A 21,141-nucleotide genomic window follows, 5' to 3' on the forward strand; every position below is an offset into this window, starting at 1 on the left:
TTTTTAACTTTTATACTTTTCTGGTACGCGTTCTAATTAGTGAAGGTAAAATATGAACGAATCAGGTGGAACGGTTCCATTACAAAAAAACCGTTCCTATTGACGCTAAAAAAATTCTCTTCCAAGCTCTTTGCAGCGATCTCTCCAAATATCGTTATTCAGATCCTTGGAGTGATCGCTCCAAATATCGTTCTTACGACGCGCGCTCTCGTTCTCCCATAACGAGGAATGACTTGTTGCATTCACGGTTCATGTTGGGCCCCACAGGTCCAAACCTGCGACTCTAACTCACACATTCTTTGCTGTATCTACGGGTCGACACGAACTCTTTGAAAAAAAAAAAATACCCACCCGAACCGCTCCATGGTCACTCACGGATGGCTCTGATCACGAGTAGGTTCGGGTCGATCTACCCATCACTAGTATGTAGTATGCTTAGAAAATTTTGAGATCTTTTAACGGGTAGAGATGTTCCGGACGGCTCCAAGGATTCCATTTCCTAGGAATCAGTACCGGAATTATGACGGAGCAGGATCGGAGTCGTAGGTGCGCCCCAGACGATCAATTACTGAAAGATCCAGTTTAGAGTGGGATTTTGTTCCTTTTGTGGTGTAAATTGGTGAATAAACAATTTTTTGAACCTGAAATGTACACAGCGTACTGCGCGAACGTGCTCCAAGGACTTTGAAGAAGCATCCTCTACTGTGTGCCAGATAAGAACACCCCACAATCGATCATTTTAGCTTACTATCTCTCTTGTTCTCACTGTTGCTCTCTCTCTCACACACTTTCTCTCACTCTCTCTTTCTTTCTGCCTGTGAGAGAGTACATCTCTTTTTTTTCTTTCGCACTGTGTACGATGACACAGGATGTGGGTAAATCGATACGGGAACGAACACAGGACATGGGTTCGAATCTCGTCTGGATTGTCTTCCCGTTAGTGAGATTTATTATCCAGCCGTAGAAGTAACAAATCAAGTTGAGAAAGTAAAAAATGGTAAGGCACAAGATCTCTGTAATTGATGTGTGGCATTCGAGAATGATCCACGAGTTAACTGAGCTGCTTGACGCTGCTGATATCCTGACGATAGTCAAAGCCGGAAGGATACGATGGCTGAGGATTATCGATCCGTTCGGCACGAGGCGTTGAACTTGTCGGATATCATATGCAGTCCTGGATGGAGGACTGCAGCCCTAAATCGTGTTTCGTGCAATCGGATTGGCGGCCTGGTCATGCCTGTGCGACGTGCTCATCCATGAGCAAACCAAGAAAAAGATAGGATTAAAAGAATGGGTTGTTGATATGCTTGTTGCTCTGTTATTTTTTTTTTCGGGAAACAATATACTAAGCATATTAGAATACAGCGAATTTGATGATGATTTTCACTTGCAAAGGTAATGGAAACAACAGAGGATTCGAACTTCATCTTGCTTACTAACAATCATTTCGTAGGTGTACGTCCCTTACGTATAGCACTAACAAACTCTATCTTAACGCATGCACGCTATAAACAATCTGATAATGTTGTCTCGTTATACATCCGGTCGTACAATTGATATACAATTTATCATCGGAACGAAAGCACACAAGCACTATGAGCACTATGTATTTGCTTCTTCTGATTCCTTTCATAAGTATAGTGCAGTTGCTGATCAGCGCTCTTAAGATTTAAGTGCGCCTAGAGTTTGCTGTGGATGTGTTTTTTAAGGATGTTGGAACGCCATTTTGTAACTAACTTCTACACGATTATGCTTGTTGATTCATTAGTGGTAACAATCGTACAGCAACACAGTAGTGACTGTTTTCGAACTATTTTTTTTTCAAACAAATGCTGGAAAAATACAGGTCGTAGCAGCATCAGAGATGTGTTACAACGATATCCTCTTCCAGCTCATCCTTTTCGTCGTCATCCTCGATGGCTTTCCGGTCGGCGTCCGTTTGCTGTTGTTTGGGAATTTCTTCGAGCTCCTTCAATCGTTTCTCCTGCAAGAAATCGAAATTAGTCTGTCGCATCTGTGTCAAGACATAATTCCGATCACTTACCTTCTTCAGCTGACGTATCTCGACAATCGTGTAGCCTACCATACCACACACCAAAACACCGAACAACAGATACAGCTTCATGCGTGCGCAGAGATTCGTAGAATATGCGTAAGCGATGACGAATCCGACCGACTCCCATAGACGATAGTTTGAGAATGCAGCCTCCTTATTGCGACGGAACAAGGCACCGTAAAGACCTGATGTGGAAGCGATCGAGCGAATCCTTTAGTGAGTCTTGCCGTACAACGGTTAGGATTGCTTAAATACAATACCATTAATCTGTGTCTGCCATACTGCATCGCCGATTCCCCATAAGCCGGAAAGTATGAAGAATACTATCTGATGATCCGGGTGTGGTCGCCAGTACAACAGATAGATAATACATCCTCCGTGAACAATCGCTCCTAAATTGCAACGAAATAAAATCCATTTTTAAGCTCCAGTACCAGTTGAAGGTAGTACGGAGATGATGTACTGCACACAAACGCAACACTCACCTAAGATGATGATAACAACACGGCCAATGTACTTCATAGCAGAGCCAAAGATGATGGAGCATATTGCATTTACCACACCGAAACAGATCATCACATATCCGATCTGATGGATGCCGAGCGCGCATGATACGTAGGCCTGCGTGAAGTCTGCCCCAATAAACGCCTGCTCCATACCGATGAAAACGGTAATAAGAATGAGCAGCTGCTGGTTGGCCTTTTTCAACTGCTTGAACGTGGCCGACAGCAGTTGCATACCAGATATTTCCGTTGCCGAGATAGAGCCACGCCTTCGCTCACCGTACCTGGATACCAATAAAAGGAGTCAGCATACAGCTCAATATATCAGCAGCGTTCGAAGCTAACGCATCACTTACCTGGACAGCGGGTCTAAGAACACAGCGACGATAATTACTGCAGCAATAATACAGGACAAGTAAATGGCGGAAATTTCAAAAATTTCCGAATCTGGCGGCCGCTGAAGGTTAGCGTTGTCGGACGTTTCGACGACACAGAAATTGGCACCGCAGCTATCAAGATTGGGACCATTGTGGGCGCTGGTACCATTATCGCTTCCATCGACAGTCGCTGCAGCACCATGCGCACCACTGGACAGTACTGAAAAACGCATTCGAACCGTTGAGCGTGCACATTACCGGAGCGTTTACTCTACCGTACATACCCAGGCTGGAAATCAGATTGCCCCACAGCTCAGCCGTTTGCCAGGCGAGAAAGAAGAATCCAAAGAACCGCACAATAATCGCTTCAACCGGCTGGTCTGTCAGCTTGGCGTACACCTGCCCAAGTTGCGTCAGGTATGTTGCCTTACTAGCCCACATGGGTGCGGCACCCAAACCAAGCAGTATGCCGGCCGGTATAAGCGTGTAGAACTTGGGATAGAACTGGGAAGCAATGTACGGTGCGTAGCAGAGCATGCTGACGCACAGTGTCCATTTCACCGTGAGCTTGCGAATCACGAGTGTCGGCAGAAATATGCAGGACACAACAAGTGCCGCATAAATGGCACTAAGTGACACCGTACCTAAGCCTTCTTTTGCATTGATCGAGGATTGCAGGTTTGCCGTGCCCTAAGGAGAAGAAAAAAAAGGTTGTTAGAGGGTACATAGCTTTTTTGGATACCACAACGATCGGCTAGGTCCTTTAATATACTACTGGAGTTGATCATACAAATTTTGTAGTAGCATAAATTCATACCTGGAATGCAGTAAACTGCACCATAAACGCTACAGACACCATTATGATGTTTTTCAGGATACGCCATTTTTCTCCCCTTCGCAACTTAACCTTCTCACGCAACGAGGCCGAATCAGCTCCGTTGTGCTGTAAAACAGGAAGCATTGTTGCGTCATTAGTCCACTTCCCAATTTACTAGGATCCCTCGGTTACCTTGTCGGTGTCCACTCCTCCACCGTGCATGGTTGTGCGTTTCTGTTAAAACAACAGCTTGTCTGCCCTGAAATTTAAACCGGACGTTGATTAATTTGAAATTTGCGTCATAACAGACGAACTCTATGATTGGATAGCTGGACAACCTGACAACCGCTCTAAACTTTCAAACGTCATACCGCATACATCAACCGTCGGTCAGAGTAGAGTACCGAACTTCCGGTAAGATGTATGTGAGCAAAATCGAGTAACAGCTAAAATAAACACGCTGACAACTGATTGGGCGTATGACATTGGGTAGTTAGGTGCTTTTTTCTGCATTGTTCGTTTTTGTTAAATATACTGCAATCACATCTAGATGCACAGGAAAATGAATCATAGGCAAGGGGGCAACAATTGTTCGTAGGCTGAGAGCATATCGCGACGTAGTTGTACATCACGCATAATGTATAGGTATTGCAATTTCAGCCGATATCCTTCTACCGTCCATTAATTTGCTTTATTACAATGTCACGGACGGTACGTCAATTGCTAAGAGCTATAATAGTGATAGTAATAGTACAATTTGCACCAATTACTTTCGTTCAATGGTATTGTATCAAATGGCTAAATTACTATTGGAAGGGAATGGTGAAGTTGATCATACTACTTCTGTTACCATGGATCAGATATAGTAAGAATTCTGATGCAATTTGTTCAACGTGATGGTCCATTTGGATTTGAGCCGGTTCTCGACCCTCAGTAATATGTTAGGATCAATATATTGCAGGGTTCGCAGTTGTTCGCCCTATAAACCTTGCGGCCGAAGTCGTCTCAAAACATCGCAGGAGAAAGACTTAATGCACCAAAACCATAACCATCGGTGCGAAGTGATTCAAAAATAACAGTGCACAAAAGCAAAAGCCCCGCTCTATAAGCTGCTAACCCTCGTTTCGGCTAGCGGTCGGGCGGATGTCGAGCTGCTCCGCAACGACGAGGTGGCACATTCGCACACCGCAATCGGATTGTAGCATTGACAATGAAACAAAGTTGACAAAAGACATAATAATTTTCCCTCATTTTGCCGCGACATGAGAGCTTTTCCATCGCATATACATATCATTGTTAGGCGGGTTAAGGCACCCCTCCTGGGTGCCTCCCGTGCACCCGTTTACGGATCACCGACAGGCGAGGGGTCTATGGGTTGTGCGCGTTTGCGAAGATGCGAAGATGATGCTGATGTAAGATAAATCGGTAGGTACGCTTGAATGCCTGGGGCTGGTACAGTGTTACAGGTGGAGGAGATGTTCCCTAACGTCGGAACGAAAAAGGGTAGGTGTATGTGTAATTAGCATTTCCGGAAGCCTGACCACGTGGCAGCGCTGCATGCAGACGTCAGGGCAGGGCGAACAACAACAAAAAAAGGCGAACGAGGCAGGGTTGCGGTTGCGAGTAGAATTTAGGGTCGTTTGTGTTGTTGCATGCACCATCCCACATGGTGGGAAACGTTGGAAGAATACTGACACCGTACGGAAAGCGACGGCAGAGACGTAACGAGCCGGGCAGCATGCATCTGTTTCACTGCCAGTAAATTAATTACTACAGCGATGTCCGAACTGAAAGAAAACGCTTCACCCGGATGATGATAGGAAGAACATACGTCCCTGATAAGTGATGCAAATGTTAGAACTCTACAGAAAATCTGCTAGCAAACATCAGGAAAAAGTATCTTTTTGGAAGCATTGAACAGAAAACGTCAGTGCTGATTTCTCTACCGCCAGCGTCCCGGCAGTACCTGGTACGCAAGCAGTGTTCTAGGGGAACTAGCGCAAAAAAATAGCTGATGTACAGCTGTACGTAAGTTGGTCAACTTTGTTCGGTGCGAATGAATGAGATAAGATTTTACACTCGAAGTAGCGATGTAGCTCAGCACACAAACATCGCAAGTAGTCGGACAGCTTCCCAAATGGGACGCCTGAGCCTAAAGTTTGACCTGAGCAATGCACCTTAGTATTACATCATCTTTCTCTCTCTCTCTCTCTCTCTCTCTCTCTCTCTCTGTCTTTCTTTCTCAGTCTCGCCTCGTGTTTTGTTCTCTATCACTACTTCACTTTGACGCAGGTTTAGTACCACAAATTCCAGATTTAACTTCAAATGATCATTTAAAACAAATGCCTATGTCCATTTGTCTTTCTGTAATGGTAAAAGCTAGACTAGTTCGTTTTACCTAGCGTCACTATAGCTGTAGCTTGTTCTGTTGGCTACTAAACTGAGCACTCGGCTTGTTTAACGCACCTGATGTTCAGACCATTAGTTCCCGTTTTCCAAATCTTCTTCTTCTCGGCTTAACGACCAACTAGAAAGAACCGGCCATCGATTGGCTTAATAGACATATTGGTAGCACGTAATTGGATAGTCAAGTACATAGTTGACACTTGACTCCACGGATGGGATGTGACACTAGTCCAGCCGTGTTAAGATCGGCGCCAATGTTGCCTCTATCACCAGACCGGTTCAAATATTCTTTTCGGTAGTAAGACCATTTTTTGATACCAGGAACTGTCAAGCATTCCGGACATCTCTTGTATCAACATGACGCTTCTACCACACTCGGTTTTGGAGCAAACTAGTGAGATTCGGACACATATTGATAAGATTATCTTGTTTATCTAGCAGAAGAACTTGAAAAGAGGATGGAAAGCGTTGGAAGTTGATGCTCACCTCCAAATATTATCTTTCTTAGCCCAGGTCAGTTCGATAATGCCCTTTACTGTCTTAGTCGGAAACGCCAAGCGTGTTCCCCGGCAATTCGTAAGGACACAACCACCCAAAAGACGTTGGCCGTGTGCAAACCTGATGTAGGGTGCTTTTTTTTGCAGAATTAGGTGAAGGTTGTACGGCGAACTTGCACATGAGCACCAAAGCATAAAGCAAACAGCGTATTAAAATTCACAACAGTGTCTTCTTGAGCAGTGTAAAACTGCGCGCCCTGCCCTGCATGACTTATTGTTCTTGTGCGTCTTGCGCGCGCGCCCGCACACACTCGGTGTGATTTGCTGTAACTGGAGCTTCTTGTTGATGCGTAAGACGGTCAGCCCGGCAACAAGAGACCGGAGTGATTGTAGCGATCGAGTGGCACGAGCGAACATCATTTCGTATTCCAGCCAGCTCTTCGGTGGGCATGGGCAAACTGCATCAGCTGGTGGTAGATGATTTTATATGTGTTTTCTTCGTGGCCTCGGTAAATCCTTGGCAATGGGGCACACTTGTAGACGTGACGAATCACGTGCAAAATATGGACATTAGGATTAGGAACTAGTATCTGCGATTAGCATTGGTTTACTTCAAGTGGAAGACTATGAATCTGATTTTTTTTTCTCGCAACATACTTAAGATTAGGAATAGGATCGTCCAGATGCCTTGTTTTTGTATTGCTGTTTTTTAAACTACATTCGCATGTTCTGCCGCATTTGTAGTAAGGATTCACGACGATTTCGCCGTACCTCTTGATATCTTTGAACCATTCACACCACACTAGAACACTGACTGGGCACGGGTCAGTTTGGTCGGTTGATAATGGACGGGTTTGATTGGATGACTAAACAGCGAGACTGTTGAAGTGATGGCGAAAAGATGTTCCTCTCAATCTGTTCACCTCTGTCAGGTATCGCCTACCATGGATGCAAGTTCCTAACTCCGATCACACACGCACACACAGAAATACTACTAAACACACACTCACACGCACATACGGACTGGACACCTGTACTGGATCGTAACACCCAGGACGCTGTAATGTGGAAGTAGTCGAAAACTTACAAAGTGTCACGTCCTGTGACTGACGCACCGGGCTCACCGGGATCTAGTAGTAACGGATGCGAACAGTTTAAAGCCTACGGTAAGCGAACCCGTTAGCACCGGTGTGATCATTCAACACAACTACCCGCTGGCCACTACTACTCGGGTACCGAAAAAACAAACCAGAAAATCCCAAACCGAACCAACACCGGGGGCACCGCAGGGATTGCAAGTCTTTCTCGGGTGACTTCGCGCGAGCGACTAACTTGCATTCGAGAGCCTAGCGTCCCAGCTCGGGGAGACGAGCCCCGAGGTTTTGTCGCGATGATAGACCGCTCCAAAGCAGCGTGACTACGCTGGCGGGGCCCATTTTTCATTCCCCGTACGCGCGTACTTCGCTCGGGCTCTTCCTCATCGCGACCCCGTTACCACACCGGAGCGTATGATCGGGCGTGCGCGGACGGCCCGTGCCACTCACCGGAGATGACGACGACGTCCGGAGACGTCCGGGGTTGAGTTGTTTATTGGTACTACCGTTTGCTCTTTTTTCTTTCTTTCTCTCGCTGCCCGCCCCCCCCCCCCCTCCCCCCATTTTGACACGCGTAGAGGCAGTTGTGTGTAGATAGCGTGCAGCCTGATGCTCTGGTCTCGGTAGCGAGCGTTACACGCTCGGGGATAGCCATAAATATGGCTCTACTTAGGATTTGGCTAAGCAATCGGTAAATAATCCAACGACGGTAAGCCTTGAAGGTGTAAGCCCCATGTACCATGTGATTTTGTCAGTTGACCTTTACGTCACGCAGACTCACGAGGTTTGTGCTACTTAGCGGTGGGACACGGTCCGGTAACGTCCTTGAACCTCCAGGATCCACCCATGACGCAGATGATGCCCATCACCGGAGCTGATAACAGTGACGCACGGTATATCGGACAATAATGTTCTACTGGCTGCTTTATAGTTGGAAGATAGTTCTTACCAAGTTAATATAGGTTATAAAATTAAAACATTCATGTTCAACGATATAATATGTTTCTTAAAACCTACTTTTATGCTAAGTCTCGTAGCATCTATTTGATAAGCTCTGACCTAAGACTCTTAGCATCTATTTGATAAGCTCCGATAGAGACCAACATAATTGAGGCGCACTCGACTTGAGTACTCGACTCGAGCGGGATTTCTCCAACTTTCAATCCAAGTGTCTATTTGGAAGTTCATTGCAATCCTACCGCAATTGTTTATAGTCTATCCCCCAAGAAGTACTCCAAAATTCCTTACCATTAATCTAGCCAGCAAGGCTCTCTTTCGAATTTTACGCTAAAGTTTGTACAGTAGTCCACCACCATTACCCACTGTCCGATCGCTCTGTTCTCGCACCCATTTTCGAAACCGGTGCAAAGTTGATCCAACAAACGCGGAGCAGTTTGTGCTGGTGAATACTGGTGATCCGTCGCGGATTTCCGTCGCGAGACGTGCCGCGCGTGTGTCTTTTGGGCGCTGTGAGTATCTTCGCACACGGATCTGCTCGAAGCTACCCAGTGGCGGTTGGGAGCAGACACGAGCTGCTAGTTCGCCGCAGCATAAGCGCCAGTTCACGTTGCCATCACTCGAACCATTATTATTATTTGAAATGAGAAGCTTCGCTCGGTGTGTAAATCCCGGCAGCTGCACGAGGCTTCCGAAGAAAGCCGCTAGGCATGGCCGAGTATGTCGCGTAGTTTGCGAAGCTAAGCCCAAACCTTCAGCACCGGTGTGCAGTGGCAGGTTGGTCCGTTATCATTGGACGGGTGGATTCTGTATGTAAGGCAAACAAGTAGCAAGGGTAGCTGTCGGTAATGGTTCGTGAATTGTGGCAAACAAGATACAGCGCCCGGGTTGATGTAGATAGTTTGATGAGATGAAGCACTAGCTGATGAAGATGCCAGAGATGAAGCATTAGTCACGGATTCTGGCAGCTCTCTACCGTTATGGGATGTATCTATTTATAGGACTTCAAAAGGTTATTCTAAGGATGGCTCTCAGTCTTCCTAAGAAGTTATGCAAGAGGTAAGATTGTACATTTTTGTTGACATAACAACTCTAGTTCTAGATGGAGAAATTCAACTTCAACTTTAAGGTTCAATCTCTCCAAATCTCTCCAACACACTTGTCAATGAGATTTTTTTTCGAGCCCTATAATAAGGTGCTATTTGCTAACCATACTAGCAAAACCTCCCCCGTAGTCGAAACCGTTGACAACCGTGCGAGAAGCGTTTTTTTTTCCTCCTATCCATAGTACCTGTACCGTACCCTGATCCGCTGAGAGCACCCAGTGTACGACCAGTGCACTCACCACCCGCACGAAGGTTGAACTTGATTTCCCGCCATTGTAGTTTTTCTTGACATCAGCTAAATGACAATTACACGCTGTATTATCTAACATTAGGAGGCATATATCTATACACATCGCGCCGACATCAACGGTTTCCAACCGGCGGTACGGCTATGATGCAGGCAAGGGAAACAAATGACGATGTACGCTAGCCGCTCACAACCCCAAAAAGCCACACCATTATCGTACCGTGAGGTGTAGATTTTTAAACATTAACATTAAACTCATATTACGTCACTGAAGAAAAGTCGCGGAGCTTATCATTGGATCGTTAGATCGCAAAGCTTGAATGCGGTTGTGCTTTCAGACGGCAAATTCGCAGCGCCCTCTGCCGGGTGGTAACGCTTGCTGGAAAGCGACGAGGTGAAGCAAAGGGTTGAAGGGCGAGTAGGAAAATGGATGAGGGAACTTGGGAAGAAAACATTATTTGGAGTGTTCCGGGTACGATTCTATTTGGCAGAATACTTAAAGCACAGTAAATCTCAGCAATATCACTAAATTACAGACATGCTTTTCTATTTATCCTTTTTTGAGTACATCAAATTTAAGTTGTAGCTCTACATCAAACCCAAAGTCGGCCCAAAGCGTTTTTCCCTTCGCTTTTGATTGGGGAGCCAACCTAGCTTGCTATTTTTTCCCCATTTTTCCTTCCTGGCCTGTTGCAGTATTAAATACAGATGATGACCGGCTTTCGATAGTCAAAATATACAAACAACCGCAGGCACGAGATGATGGGACACACACAACTGGTACATTAAATGATGCCGCAAGATATTGTGCGCAGGCATTCTTTCTTTTTTCTTTTCTTTTTTGGGTGACTCCGTCTGAGCTAGGGACCTTCTCTTGCTCCCTTGATGACAGGTACTAAAAATCAACCGCGTGAAAATTTTTCCACTCTGAGCATATTTTCTTAGTGGCTAGAAAAACAAGATCGCCATATAGGGTTCTCTCCGGATGGGATTTGAACAAGGTCTCTACGTGTTAGCAGCAGGCCTCGCTAACAAAACTCGTACCGCCCGACTAGCAAACCCGTCCACAAATAGAAGACCAAATTCGAATATACAAAACACACCATGCGTCTCTTTTAGTTGTAATTTTCAAAAACTTACTTGCGTAAAAGTTTTATTAAACAATAAAATAAAGTCCAAAAAATTTCACTATCCTACTATCTATCACAGCAATCAATTCTTGGATTGCTGTGACCGCACAAGGTAATCATTAGCAACCAATGTGTGTGTGTGTGTGTGTGTGTGTGTGTGTGTGTGTGTGTGTGTGTGTGTGTGTGTGTGTGTGTGTGTGTGTGTGTGTGTATGTGGGCGTGGGGAAGTGAATTCGTGTTGCGAGTGTGCACGGGAAGCGTTTGAAGTTGATCGCTGTAAGTAGCTTTTACATCGAGCACGCCGTTGGCAAAACCATCAACAGGGGGATTAGATTTTGCACCTCATTACCACACAGCGAGGGGCACTGCTATTACTACTACCGGGCAAACCATGGCAAATATACCTATTCCAACAGCTTGCCGCAGCATATGCTTTCCCAAACGAAATGATACCGTTCGGACAGTCCGCTTTAATGTGGTGCGGTTTTTCATGTGAATTTTGTAGTGCTTAATGGAGACAAAAAAAAGTGTCGTTTTTTCCAAAATTTTTCAAAAAACAAAATTTTTTTCCTGTGCGTGTGACTTTTGGGAAGAAGTGGCCGCAAGTGGATAAATTATTCACCTACCAATCAACGTACCTTTTTTGTTAACTGCAACGAGAGCTTTAATCTCGCTACTCCATATCATTATTTGCGATTTGCTTTTTCCATGCACTTCACCGTTTGTATGTGGCGGCGTATAACGGCACCCGGAAGGAGGGACCTTAGGTAGGAACATACCGAAATATATGTATATTCGATAAAGGGAAGCAGAAAACAATGCTTACACGAACGTACCGTAGCCGGCGTCTAACAAGGTCATTAACAATCCGGGTTGAGAATAAATGGATCACACTTGTTACAACCGGTACGGTGTAACGGCAAGTGGGAGATGTCGCTTAAAGGTGTTATAAAATAGTAAATTAGGGCATTCAATTCTACGCAACATAGTTCCATAATTAAATGGCTCGAAGCTTAAATTAAATTATTGCACTCGAATGTATTTGCCGTTTGAATGATATTTAAGATCTTAAATATTTTTTTTGTAAAAGCAGTCTATTATTTAAAGCAGCAACAAAAAAACTTATTTATTTCATTATTAGCATTGACTATGCTCAGCTGAAAGGATTTTTTATATTTTTTATTTATTTTCCATACGCATGGAGACGCATGGTGCTTCATTCAATAAAAAGGAAAATTTAAATCTATTTTCACTAGTAAAAATGTTGTAGCTGGCTGTTTGAGATTAAAATATTATTATAAAACATCTAAAAAAAACACATACGTAATAAAGATTGCAAAACTATAATTAAATAGCAAATATAGAGTTTGAAACCCAAAATTAGAAAATCTATTTCCTCGCGGAAAAATGCATACCATTTACGAAGCCCTTTCTTCTACAGCATAATCATTACTTCAGTGACAATAAAATAGCGAAACGCGTAACTGTAAACTGGAAAGCGGGTAAATTAATCAATATAAGCCTTGCACCTTGCTACGGTGAAACCCTATGGAGACGCATGGTGTCTCGTGCCCGTTTTGCGATGGAGCATCATCTATTAAGCACATCTCCCAGTTATTTCTGCTTTCATTACACATAGCCGGTACCGGTGTGATGGTGTGCATCGTGTGCATCGCACAAATCGTGTCTAATTGTGTTTCGTTTGTTTGCATTTGTCCGGTACTGTAAGCACTCTGCCCAAAGTGTAGCAGCGTTCGGTTATGATTTAGCCAAGAGAGAAAAAAAAAACCACACAACAGCAACACTTACACATCATCCTAAGGACCTAGCATTTGAATTCTTTCCCAATCGTGATGGCGGTTTGGACTTCGTGCGCAGGCACGCCCCGGCACTCGTGCACAGATTGCGCCTCGAAGCGTTGTTCGCCGGGTTGGCGGGTATATAAGCACGTGCAGTTTGGCGGCGGTTGTCGCAGTTCTGTTGAGTGACTTGCCAGTGTTTGAAGCAGCATACGTTGGTGCGTGATTGGGGGATTTTTGTTGTTGTCTGTAACCTGTTGTAGCAGGGATTTTTAACGACAAACGAAGGTGTGCGAAATTAGATAGTGAATACTCTATATTAGACACTGTCGTAGGAGAAAGCTGCGTAGGATGCGTGCTTGATCAGATGCACTAATTAGACTAAGTAGTTCAAGTGTCAAATGTGTCAGCAGTGGGAATCCGGTTATCAAACAACCTCTGCATCGTGTCAATTCAAATGTTCAATTTCAACTGCTTTGGAAGTTTCTCCAAGCTTTCTCTGCAGTCCCGTTTCACATCTACATGATATCCACTCTCTGTATATTGGAAGCTGTTCTCTTGAATAGATGCAAATGCATCCTTTCCGCACAGTGTGTAACAAGATGTAAAAGGCGAGAGGAAAAGATTAGCATAATAAGCTGTAATCTTTTACATCATTTATGTAGGCACTCATTCGGAGTATAACTTCCTTCAACTAGCGACTCGTCACTGAAGTGCGAAAAGATAATGAAGGTTGATTTATGCAACCCAGCTCTGTTGCAGTTCCAACAAAAAGCACACACACTCGATTATCGCTGAACAGATGCATCGTCTGCAGAAAAGGCTTTTGGAGTCTTTTCTTCTTAAGTTGGGAGAAGTATGTTTTGGCAGTGATTCGAATTGGCCTTTCTAGTGGATAGTATTGGACATTGAAATTATTTGGAATTGAATATCTTAGGCTCTACAAACATGGGAGGTCTTGGCCGCCCATTGATGGATTTATTTATATAGTTTTCTTCACTCGATCGATGGTAAGTCCTGCGTACGAGGAGACGTTCCAGACGAGGTTCAATACACAGTACTGCCGTGTGAAAACTGATGTCAATACCATATCGGCCGCAGGACTTCCTCTATATTGGGGTACAATAACATCTTATTGGAGATATTCAAAGCAGGAATACTTGCTCCAAGAGTCACTAATAACATGGAAGTAGTAAACGAACGAATGATAGAGGTATCTGTTGCTAACCTGAACCACTCTGTATCGACCATCCCTTCATATAGTAGTCTATTTGGCTGGCTCAATTGAATGGAGTCGAGGATGCCAGAAATGGTAGAAACAAAACTTCAAGAGGTTTTAGTGCCATATAAGAATATTCTGTGAAAAGGAAAAATATATAGTCTAGACGTGGGAAATTAGCGAGTGCTTTGATCTCCAACGTCAGCTATAATACCTTATACTATTCATCCCAAAAAGATCACATTTGGGTAGGTAACAAAATGTAACTCCATAACAACACTTAACACATGTCAGTAGTACATGCTACAGATACATCCAGATGAAAGCATCCTAAAAATACAACGTCCCACCCAAGCTATTAGCAGTGCGTTCAATAGTCGTAAATGTGTAACAGCTCTCGCCTGTACCGGACACGTGTTGAGTATTTCTTACGCGTGTCATTCCGTCCGGACAAACATCCATTTAGCTTCGGCAGCTGCGTTGGCGATGAGCACAGTTCTCTAACGTTTGTCACTGATGTTCGGGGCCTGGAACCGGAAGATGGCACAAACAAAAGAAGCGAAACTCAACGCAATCATCTCATATTTATCACGCCTCGTAACTCCCCCGAGAGAGAGAGAGAGAGAGAGAGAGAGAGAGAGAGAGAAAGAGAGAAAAAATATTGGGACTCCATTTGATGAATGTTGTGTAAACATAGTTTCGCACTGAGTGTCGAAGCGTGGAGCAATTGCAAGGAGTGTTAAGGACGCTTAAGGGTTATTGCACCAGAATAAGCTCTCATGGAAGGCAGCACACAGCAACACCAAAAAAATTTGTTTGGAGACTTTTATAGTGCCTCGGAACATCATTTAATGGCACAGCCATTTCAGAAGTGTTAGATCAACTGTATGAATAAGCGCTACCCATAGAGACTATCGATGAGCGGTAGATCCTCCAGTTTGGACCAGTTTTTCGCATATGAAGCATGTTTGTCCAACAGTACAGCTTCATAGGATTCGACGCTGGGTGACCTCCATTTTTAAAAGCCTTATTGCAAACTTAAACTCCAATCTTAATGGTTTTTTGCCTGTTTACGTTGTGTAGACCATTTGGAATTGAATCTAGTATTTATACCCTCAGCATTTAAAATACATCGGTCAATTCCTAAGCGATACATAGACTGTTTCATCAGAGAATGTCCAGAGTTTAATCCTCAAATCAAAATCCTACAATTACCGACTGCATACATATCTTTTAATATTGGACTTCTATTTCAACGCTTTATTGAAACTCGGAAATGCATCCACAGGTCCATCATACTACAACTACGTACACCGATTGTAATAGAACTTTTGATAGAACTCACTTTCAACGGTAAAATATTATATCTTGATCTGGAAAAAAAATCTTTGCTCAGCCTACACCCAGAGCCTGATGAAAATGCATCGCTCTCTGCTTTGCTTGGTCGTCACGCTCATGTCCGTGCTACACTGCAGCTGCCAAAGCTCGGACGAGCGCGTATTACCAAACGATCCCAATTACCCGGAGCTCGATCACAGCAAGATGGCGAGCCTGAACGGATTGCTGGACTCGTTGGACCACGACAGCCGGCAGGTGGGTGGCAGCAACCCGGACGACTACGAGACGGCCGATGGTATCGCAGCGCGCCTCGGCTATCCGCATCTCAACGGCGATGCAAAACGAAGCTGGAGCAAGATGAATGCGGCCTGGGGAAAGCGTGCGGGTTCGCGGAATTCTGGATGGACCAGGATCGGTGGTAGGTTGAATTTGGCGATTTCTAGGGTCAGGACGTGCATACAGATTTGAAGCCTACTGCTATAATTTTTATTCTTTTGCAGCGGCATGGGGCAAACGAGAACCAGGATGGAATAATTTGAAAGGACTTTGGGGCAAGCGGGCTGACAAGTGGGACAAGCTGGCAGCGGCTTGGGGCAAACGACAAGAACTTAGTCGGAGCTATTAATAAGCGACTGCTGCGGCAGCAGTAGCAGTAGATTTATCTAACTATGTGTATCTACATGTACTTGAGCCTAGCAGTTCGTAGTGGCTGATGATTAATACCACAGAGAAGGAACCCCATTAGCACGCCGCTTCTCAAATGTTGTATCCCTTGCGGCTGGTGGAGGCAAAGATCGTTGGCTAAGGAGCTTGGCACACAGTAACCGTTGCAGCAGTACGATTTTGGATCTCGTTATCGTCAACTTCACGTTCAAAAGTCTTACGCTACCTTAAACCTTACAAAAAGAAATGCAAATGTTGTCCTGAAATACACATACACACATATACACTATTATTCACACCAACAAAAGGGCTAGTTGTATACATCGCTTTAATGAATCATCCCGGTATAATAACAATCCACACTTTATCGCCAGTAATCGAACGGCGCAGTTTGAAGATTAATGTATACATATACGAAACAAAACGAAGAAAAAAAACTATTAAAGATATTTGGCTTAGATATCTTCTTCTTTCTTCTTCTATGACTCTAGAACCTCGAAAGGTCCTCGTTGGCCTATTATTTTTGGCTTCTTTGACTTCATTTTATTGTAATTGTTTGGTTCGGATGCGGGCAGCCGTATGCAAGAGCGACATCGACAGCAACGCGATGCTCTTTCTTCTTCTCGGCTTAACGACCTATTAAGGTCACGCCCCGGCGATCGAATGCCTTTACTAGACTTTCAGAAACCACGTAGTTAGATGGTCAGCCGCTCACTGCGAGGGGAACGAACGGTCTCCGGTTGGGATTTGTACACCGGTCCTGTCGTGTGTAGACCGGCACCATTATCGCCTCTACCACCGGGCCGCAATGCTTTTTGCGCGCGGAAAATAAAAATAAAACAAAAAAACTCCTAGCGTGACCATGCTGCTGTACATCGTTTCGGGTAAAGTCCTATTCAGCGCAACCCTTCACTGGTGCCACTGGTGCTTCACACCAGTTCCACCGATTCCACTACAACTACTGGTTGTTTTGGTTTTTAGCAAATAGTCTTGCAAAACAGACTTTTATTGATTTGCGTATGTCACATTTGCTCTAACCTCGAACCGTGACTGGTGCTGCAGGATTAGTTGTTTCTCCTCCAGTTAAATCCACCCGGCTGATCTTCTGGTAGCGCTACGTAGTTTGGATCCTCTGTCGCTTCGTCGAATAACAGTTTTCTGCATGGAAAGAGAAGCGAAGCAAGGGAAAATTAATACCAGCATAGAGATACATTACAGTGTGCTGCCTCATACGTACAGAATTCGAGGCGTTTTAAGAATCTTCATGCCACCGGGCTGATTTGGTAGTACATCCTCGAGGAAGTAGTACGTGTGGCCCACCACGATACCAATCAGATCCACCCAAATGGTATTACCAATTAGCACGGAAAATCCGAGCAAAACCCATGGTAGGTACGGTGCCTGCAAATGGTACGGAAATGGTCCGGAACGGCATTAATTTTTTGATGCAATGCGAAAACCTTGGAAACTCTGATTAGAATTTACCTGGAAATTCAAAACACCAAAAAAGTTCATCCTAACGAATGGATTCCTTCGGGACCAGACGTACACCAGCATAATGGTAAAAGCTTGACCTAAGAAAAGTAAGTTAACAAACAACGCACAAATCTAGCGAATCGTTGATGTAAGGAAAATAATGAGAATCAGCGTGTCATATAATTCACCCTTGCGTATCGACAAAAGCTCCATTTTTTCGCAACGGAACGGAACTAGTTGATTTTCAGAAAGAAACGAAACGAACCTAGCAGGTGCTTTGAACTTACTTCAACAAACAATTAAAAGCGTCACAGTGTCTGTGCAGGAGTTGTCAGTCTACTCTTCTCAACTACCCAACAATATCGTGGTTTTTTTCATCGGAATTCTTCTTCTTGGCTTAACTCTGTTACGTCACGCGCTAGAACTATCGATTCGCTTACTAGACTAGGAAAGCTCTCATTACAAGAGAACGGTCCGGATATGATACACCTGACTTTACAAAACCTAAATACCTAACCTAAATACATGAAGTTGCTTTCTTTCTATAATTGTGCCTTTATACAGGAAAAAGGATTAAAGTGCATTTTTAATATTCTCATGGACAGAAAAAGAGACTTGGATCAGTCCTATACTCCATAGACTGATTCCAGGACTCTTTTGGTAGTTGAATCTCAAGCTCTTCGTATCTTTTTTGTATAGAACGCCCGGGTTCCGATGACCAAGTGGACGCTATTTATCCAGATGTCAAGGCTAGTTTCGACCGGATGTGTTATAGGCAGCTACTACACTTGTGCCATGGAACATTGATGTGCTTTTGTAGATCCGATTCCAGGCGAGCTAATCTTCCTACAAGCGCTAATGAAACAGCTTAACACCACGAATCTACTGCTCTCTATACTCTCGCTGAAATTATATGCGGAGCAGTGAGAGCGGACCTGCAAAAGCTAAATCAAGAGGGCAATCTCTAGACGTGTCCGCTACTGTAGTTTCAGCTCTGCTCGCCAAGGCATGAACAGAATGGATGGTCAGTTTGTATGTCTTCAGCTCGGTTTCAGAACAAATGTGTCAGCTGCCATAGAGTTCTTATCGCTATCGTTATCAACGAAGAGCATGATATGCGAGTTAGGATGGGTTCCTCTCTCTGGGCTACTGTTTTATTTTGATGACATGAGTTTTTGTCAAGTCCCGTCTATTTCCTTCTATTTATCAATGATATCTGTTCTACCCTTCCTCCCTACGGTCATCTACTATTTGTTGAGGACATAAAATATTTTTTTCTCCTATGGAAAATTTCTCCGACTCTTTAATTCACTGTAAATATCCCAGGATAAAAAGAGATCTTCTGGCATTGGAAACACGATATACTGTATATTGTAATCATTTATCCTCTTCTCTCAAGTTTCAGATGGATCAATCAATTTTAATCTTCTTTTAATTTTAATTTCTCATCATCATCTTGATTGCTGTTCTACGACAAACATCGCAAACAAAGCCTGGCTACCTCATTTAATAGCTCTATATTGGACAGATACTGAGGCTGTAATCGTCAGAATTGTCTAAACTAAAAATAGTTTGAGGCTGTTTGCTGCCTACTACCTTCCTTGCAATCTTTCAGGTCTTTACTCTCGTCCCATCCCTGCATATACTGCATATATTGGCTCAACGAACTAATGGATAGATCATGCCGAACATGGAATGGCTTGCTAAGACTTGCTAATAACCATGTAACCACGAACAGTCCGGATTGAATTTGAACTCCGGTCCTGCCGTGTAAAGACCGTTCTCTTTCGTTCTCGTCTTTCTGTGTCCGTCTTAATTCTTCGTCTGTCCGTACTCTCTTCGTACTGCTGACCTAGCTCTAAGTTATAGGATTATTTTCAAGATAAAACTTTCAACAATCCTTGTTGACAGACCATTTTCTTCTTTGACTCTGCAATCAAGGTTTCAGGGGGTTTTGGGCCTTTCATTACTGGCATAACACCATTTCACACCCGTGCCGGGCAGGAAATCCTCCGTACGGAATTCGATAGCAGTTCCTGTTGTGTGAAGATCCAACCATCGGCCCAGACAGATAATAGTATAATTTAATAATAAAAAATACAGCACACAGAAATATTAGATTCTTTTAAAAGGATACCACCAACACCGTTCCACCGAATAAAAACATTGTAACAAAATCTGAGCTTCGCCCGCGAAACGAATTTTCCTCTAGCATCCGGCAATAGCTGTAAATGAGAATGGGAAGCGTTTTACATCGCATCAATCTAGCTGCCCAGGAGCGAGCAAGTTTGGCTTACCGAAATGTGAATATCATATTAAATAGGAAGTTAAACCCAAAGGTACCGAAGAACAGAAACGTTGTGCAGATGCGCCATAGCTGGTAGTGTTCGAAGATGAGCTTTGGATTAAAGTATAGTTGAAAGGGGGTGACGATGTCGAGGTGCTGAAATGGAAAAAAAGGATTCTTAGAGAAATTACACAGAACTGCACTAGTGTTGTGGGTACTGAGTAAGAATGAATTAATGATTTAAATCAACTCCTCACAAAGAGAGCTCGGGATCCGAATCACAAAGTGTGTTTAAATTCTTTTGGGAGTCGTCATTATCAAGCTCCCTCCCAAGAAGTTAACAGTCGCCGGAGGGATTCCAATCGCGAAAATCGTTTAAACTCTTTTGTAATTTGAATCGAAAATAGTTTTTAAAACTGGGGGTTCGAAGCGCAGCAATCCCGATGCAAACTATCTCATTCAAAGTTAATTGAGGTTAAAAGTGGAAGTATGTAAGAAATTTTCACAGGATACCTTGAAGCCCCCTCGCTCAGCACTTTAGTTTTGAGTTAAGGGCCCCTTACTGACTTGCTAAAACGACTCCCAAAAGAGTTGTTCCCAAGTAGGTTTGAAAAGAGTTGTTATTCTCATCCCTACACTGCACAATCTGCTACTTACCACGGATAGTGTTGTGATGATGCATGCCGTCGAGTAGACGCGTGTTACTATCGGTATCTGGAGATATTCTTGGCGAATGCTTTGGTATGCCATTGTGCATCCTAAAAACGAAACAAGCGAAATCCGTTACCGTGTTATTGTTTGGTATTGCCGATTTGCCCGCAGTCGCGGACGGTACTGTGCGTTGATGTGTTGTCACATGCTTTATCATCATCGACCCCAGTCGGGAGTTTCGTCTTCGTTTTTCATTTCGTTCCTGTTATCTGTAAAGTAAACAAAACTAGGTACGTTTGGGTACTGGATTAGGGTTAGTTACCTCAACGCGAGCTGGGGACACGAATGGATGTTTCGATTGGAAGAGTGAGCGAAAAACTAGACGTGTATTACATGCATGGATGGGAGCAAAATGTACGGATCAAAATAAGCTGACTGTGTACACTGCTGCTGGAATCATTTCTGTCGTGTACCAATCGAATGCACGGGCGTCGATGACGTTTATATTTTGCTCGTGT

General features: G+C 43.9%; 3 protein-coding genes across 3 annotated transcripts in view; 1 reads left to right on the plus strand and 2 right to left on the minus strand.

Annotated features, from left to right (window-relative positions):
* Nucleotides 1-1,824: 1,824 nt before the first annotated feature.
* Nucleotides 1,825-4,013, minus strand: LOC126557222 (UNC93-like protein). Its single transcript, XM_050212927.1, has 8 exons — nt 3,946-4,013; nt 3,754-3,879; nt 3,221-3,626; nt 2,916-3,156; nt 2,542-2,843; nt 2,317-2,448; nt 2,045-2,241; nt 1,825-1,984 (listed from the first exon to the last, which is right to left on the minus strand). The coding sequence occupies exons 1-8, from the start codon at nt 3,973-3,975 to the stop codon at nt 1,859-1,861; spliced, it is 1,560 nt and encodes a 519-aa protein (XP_050068884.1). The 5' UTR covers nt 3,976-4,013; the 3' UTR covers nt 1,825-1,858.
* Nucleotides 4,014-15,621: 11,608 nt separating this feature from the next.
* The window catches only part of LOC126561166 (prothoracicostatic peptides), a 244,615-nt gene continuing 239,095 nt past the window's right edge, over nt 15,622-21,141 (plus strand). Inside the window, exons 1-2 of the mRNA XM_050217116.1 lie at nt 15,622-15,964; nt 16,047-16,198. Coding sequence (XP_050073073.1) covers nt 15,622-15,964; nt 16,047-16,171 — 468 coding nt within the window. The 3' untranslated portion in view covers nt 16,172-16,198. The remainder of the gene's footprint in view (nt 15,965-16,046; nt 16,199-21,141) is intronic.
* LOC126560077 (derlin-2) lies at nt 17,274-21,047 on the minus strand. Its single transcript, XM_050216241.1, has 7 exons — nt 20,946-21,047; nt 20,630-20,730; nt 19,983-20,128; nt 19,823-19,910; nt 17,695-17,817; nt 17,447-17,610; nt 17,274-17,367 (listed from the first exon to the last, which is right to left on the minus strand). Exons 2-7 carry the CDS (start codon nt 20,720-20,722, stop codon nt 17,274-17,276), a joined length of 708 nt encoding a protein of 235 aa, XP_050072198.1. The 5' UTR covers nt 20,723-20,730; nt 20,946-21,047.

The sequence above is a fragment of the Anopheles maculipalpis genome, chromosome X (assembly GCF_943734695.1).
Source record: "Anopheles maculipalpis chromosome X, idAnoMacuDA_375_x, whole genome shotgun sequence".
In the NCBI taxonomy this organism is placed as follows: Eukaryota; Metazoa; Arthropoda; class Insecta; order Diptera; family Culicidae; genus Anopheles; species Anopheles maculipalpis.

Bases quoted from the DNA above. Each gene is read 5' to 3' on its own strand.
- LOC126560077 (XM_050216241.1), bottom strand. From the start codon at position 20,722: ATGGCATACCAAAGCATTCGCCAAGAATATCTCCAGATACCGATAGTA. The intron at 19,911-19,982 runs GTAAGCCAAACT...TCTCATTTACAG, and splicing joins AATATGATATTCACATTTCG to CTATTGCCGGATGCTAGAGG. The intron at 17,611-17,694 runs GTAAATTCTAAT...TACCATTTGCAG, and splicing joins TTGGTGTTTTGAATTTCCAG to GCACCGTACCTACCATGGGT.
- LOC126557222 (XM_050212927.1), bottom strand. From the start codon at position 3,975: ATGCACGGTGGAGGAGTGGACACCGACAAG. The intron at 3,880-3,945 runs GTAACCGAGGGA...CCTGTTTTACAG, and splicing joins GAGGAGTGGACACCGACAAG to CACAACGGAGCTGATTCGGC. The intron at 2,242-2,316 runs GTATTGTATTTA...CTTCCACATCAG, and splicing joins ATGGCAGACACAGATTAATG to GTCTTTACGGTGCCTTGTTC.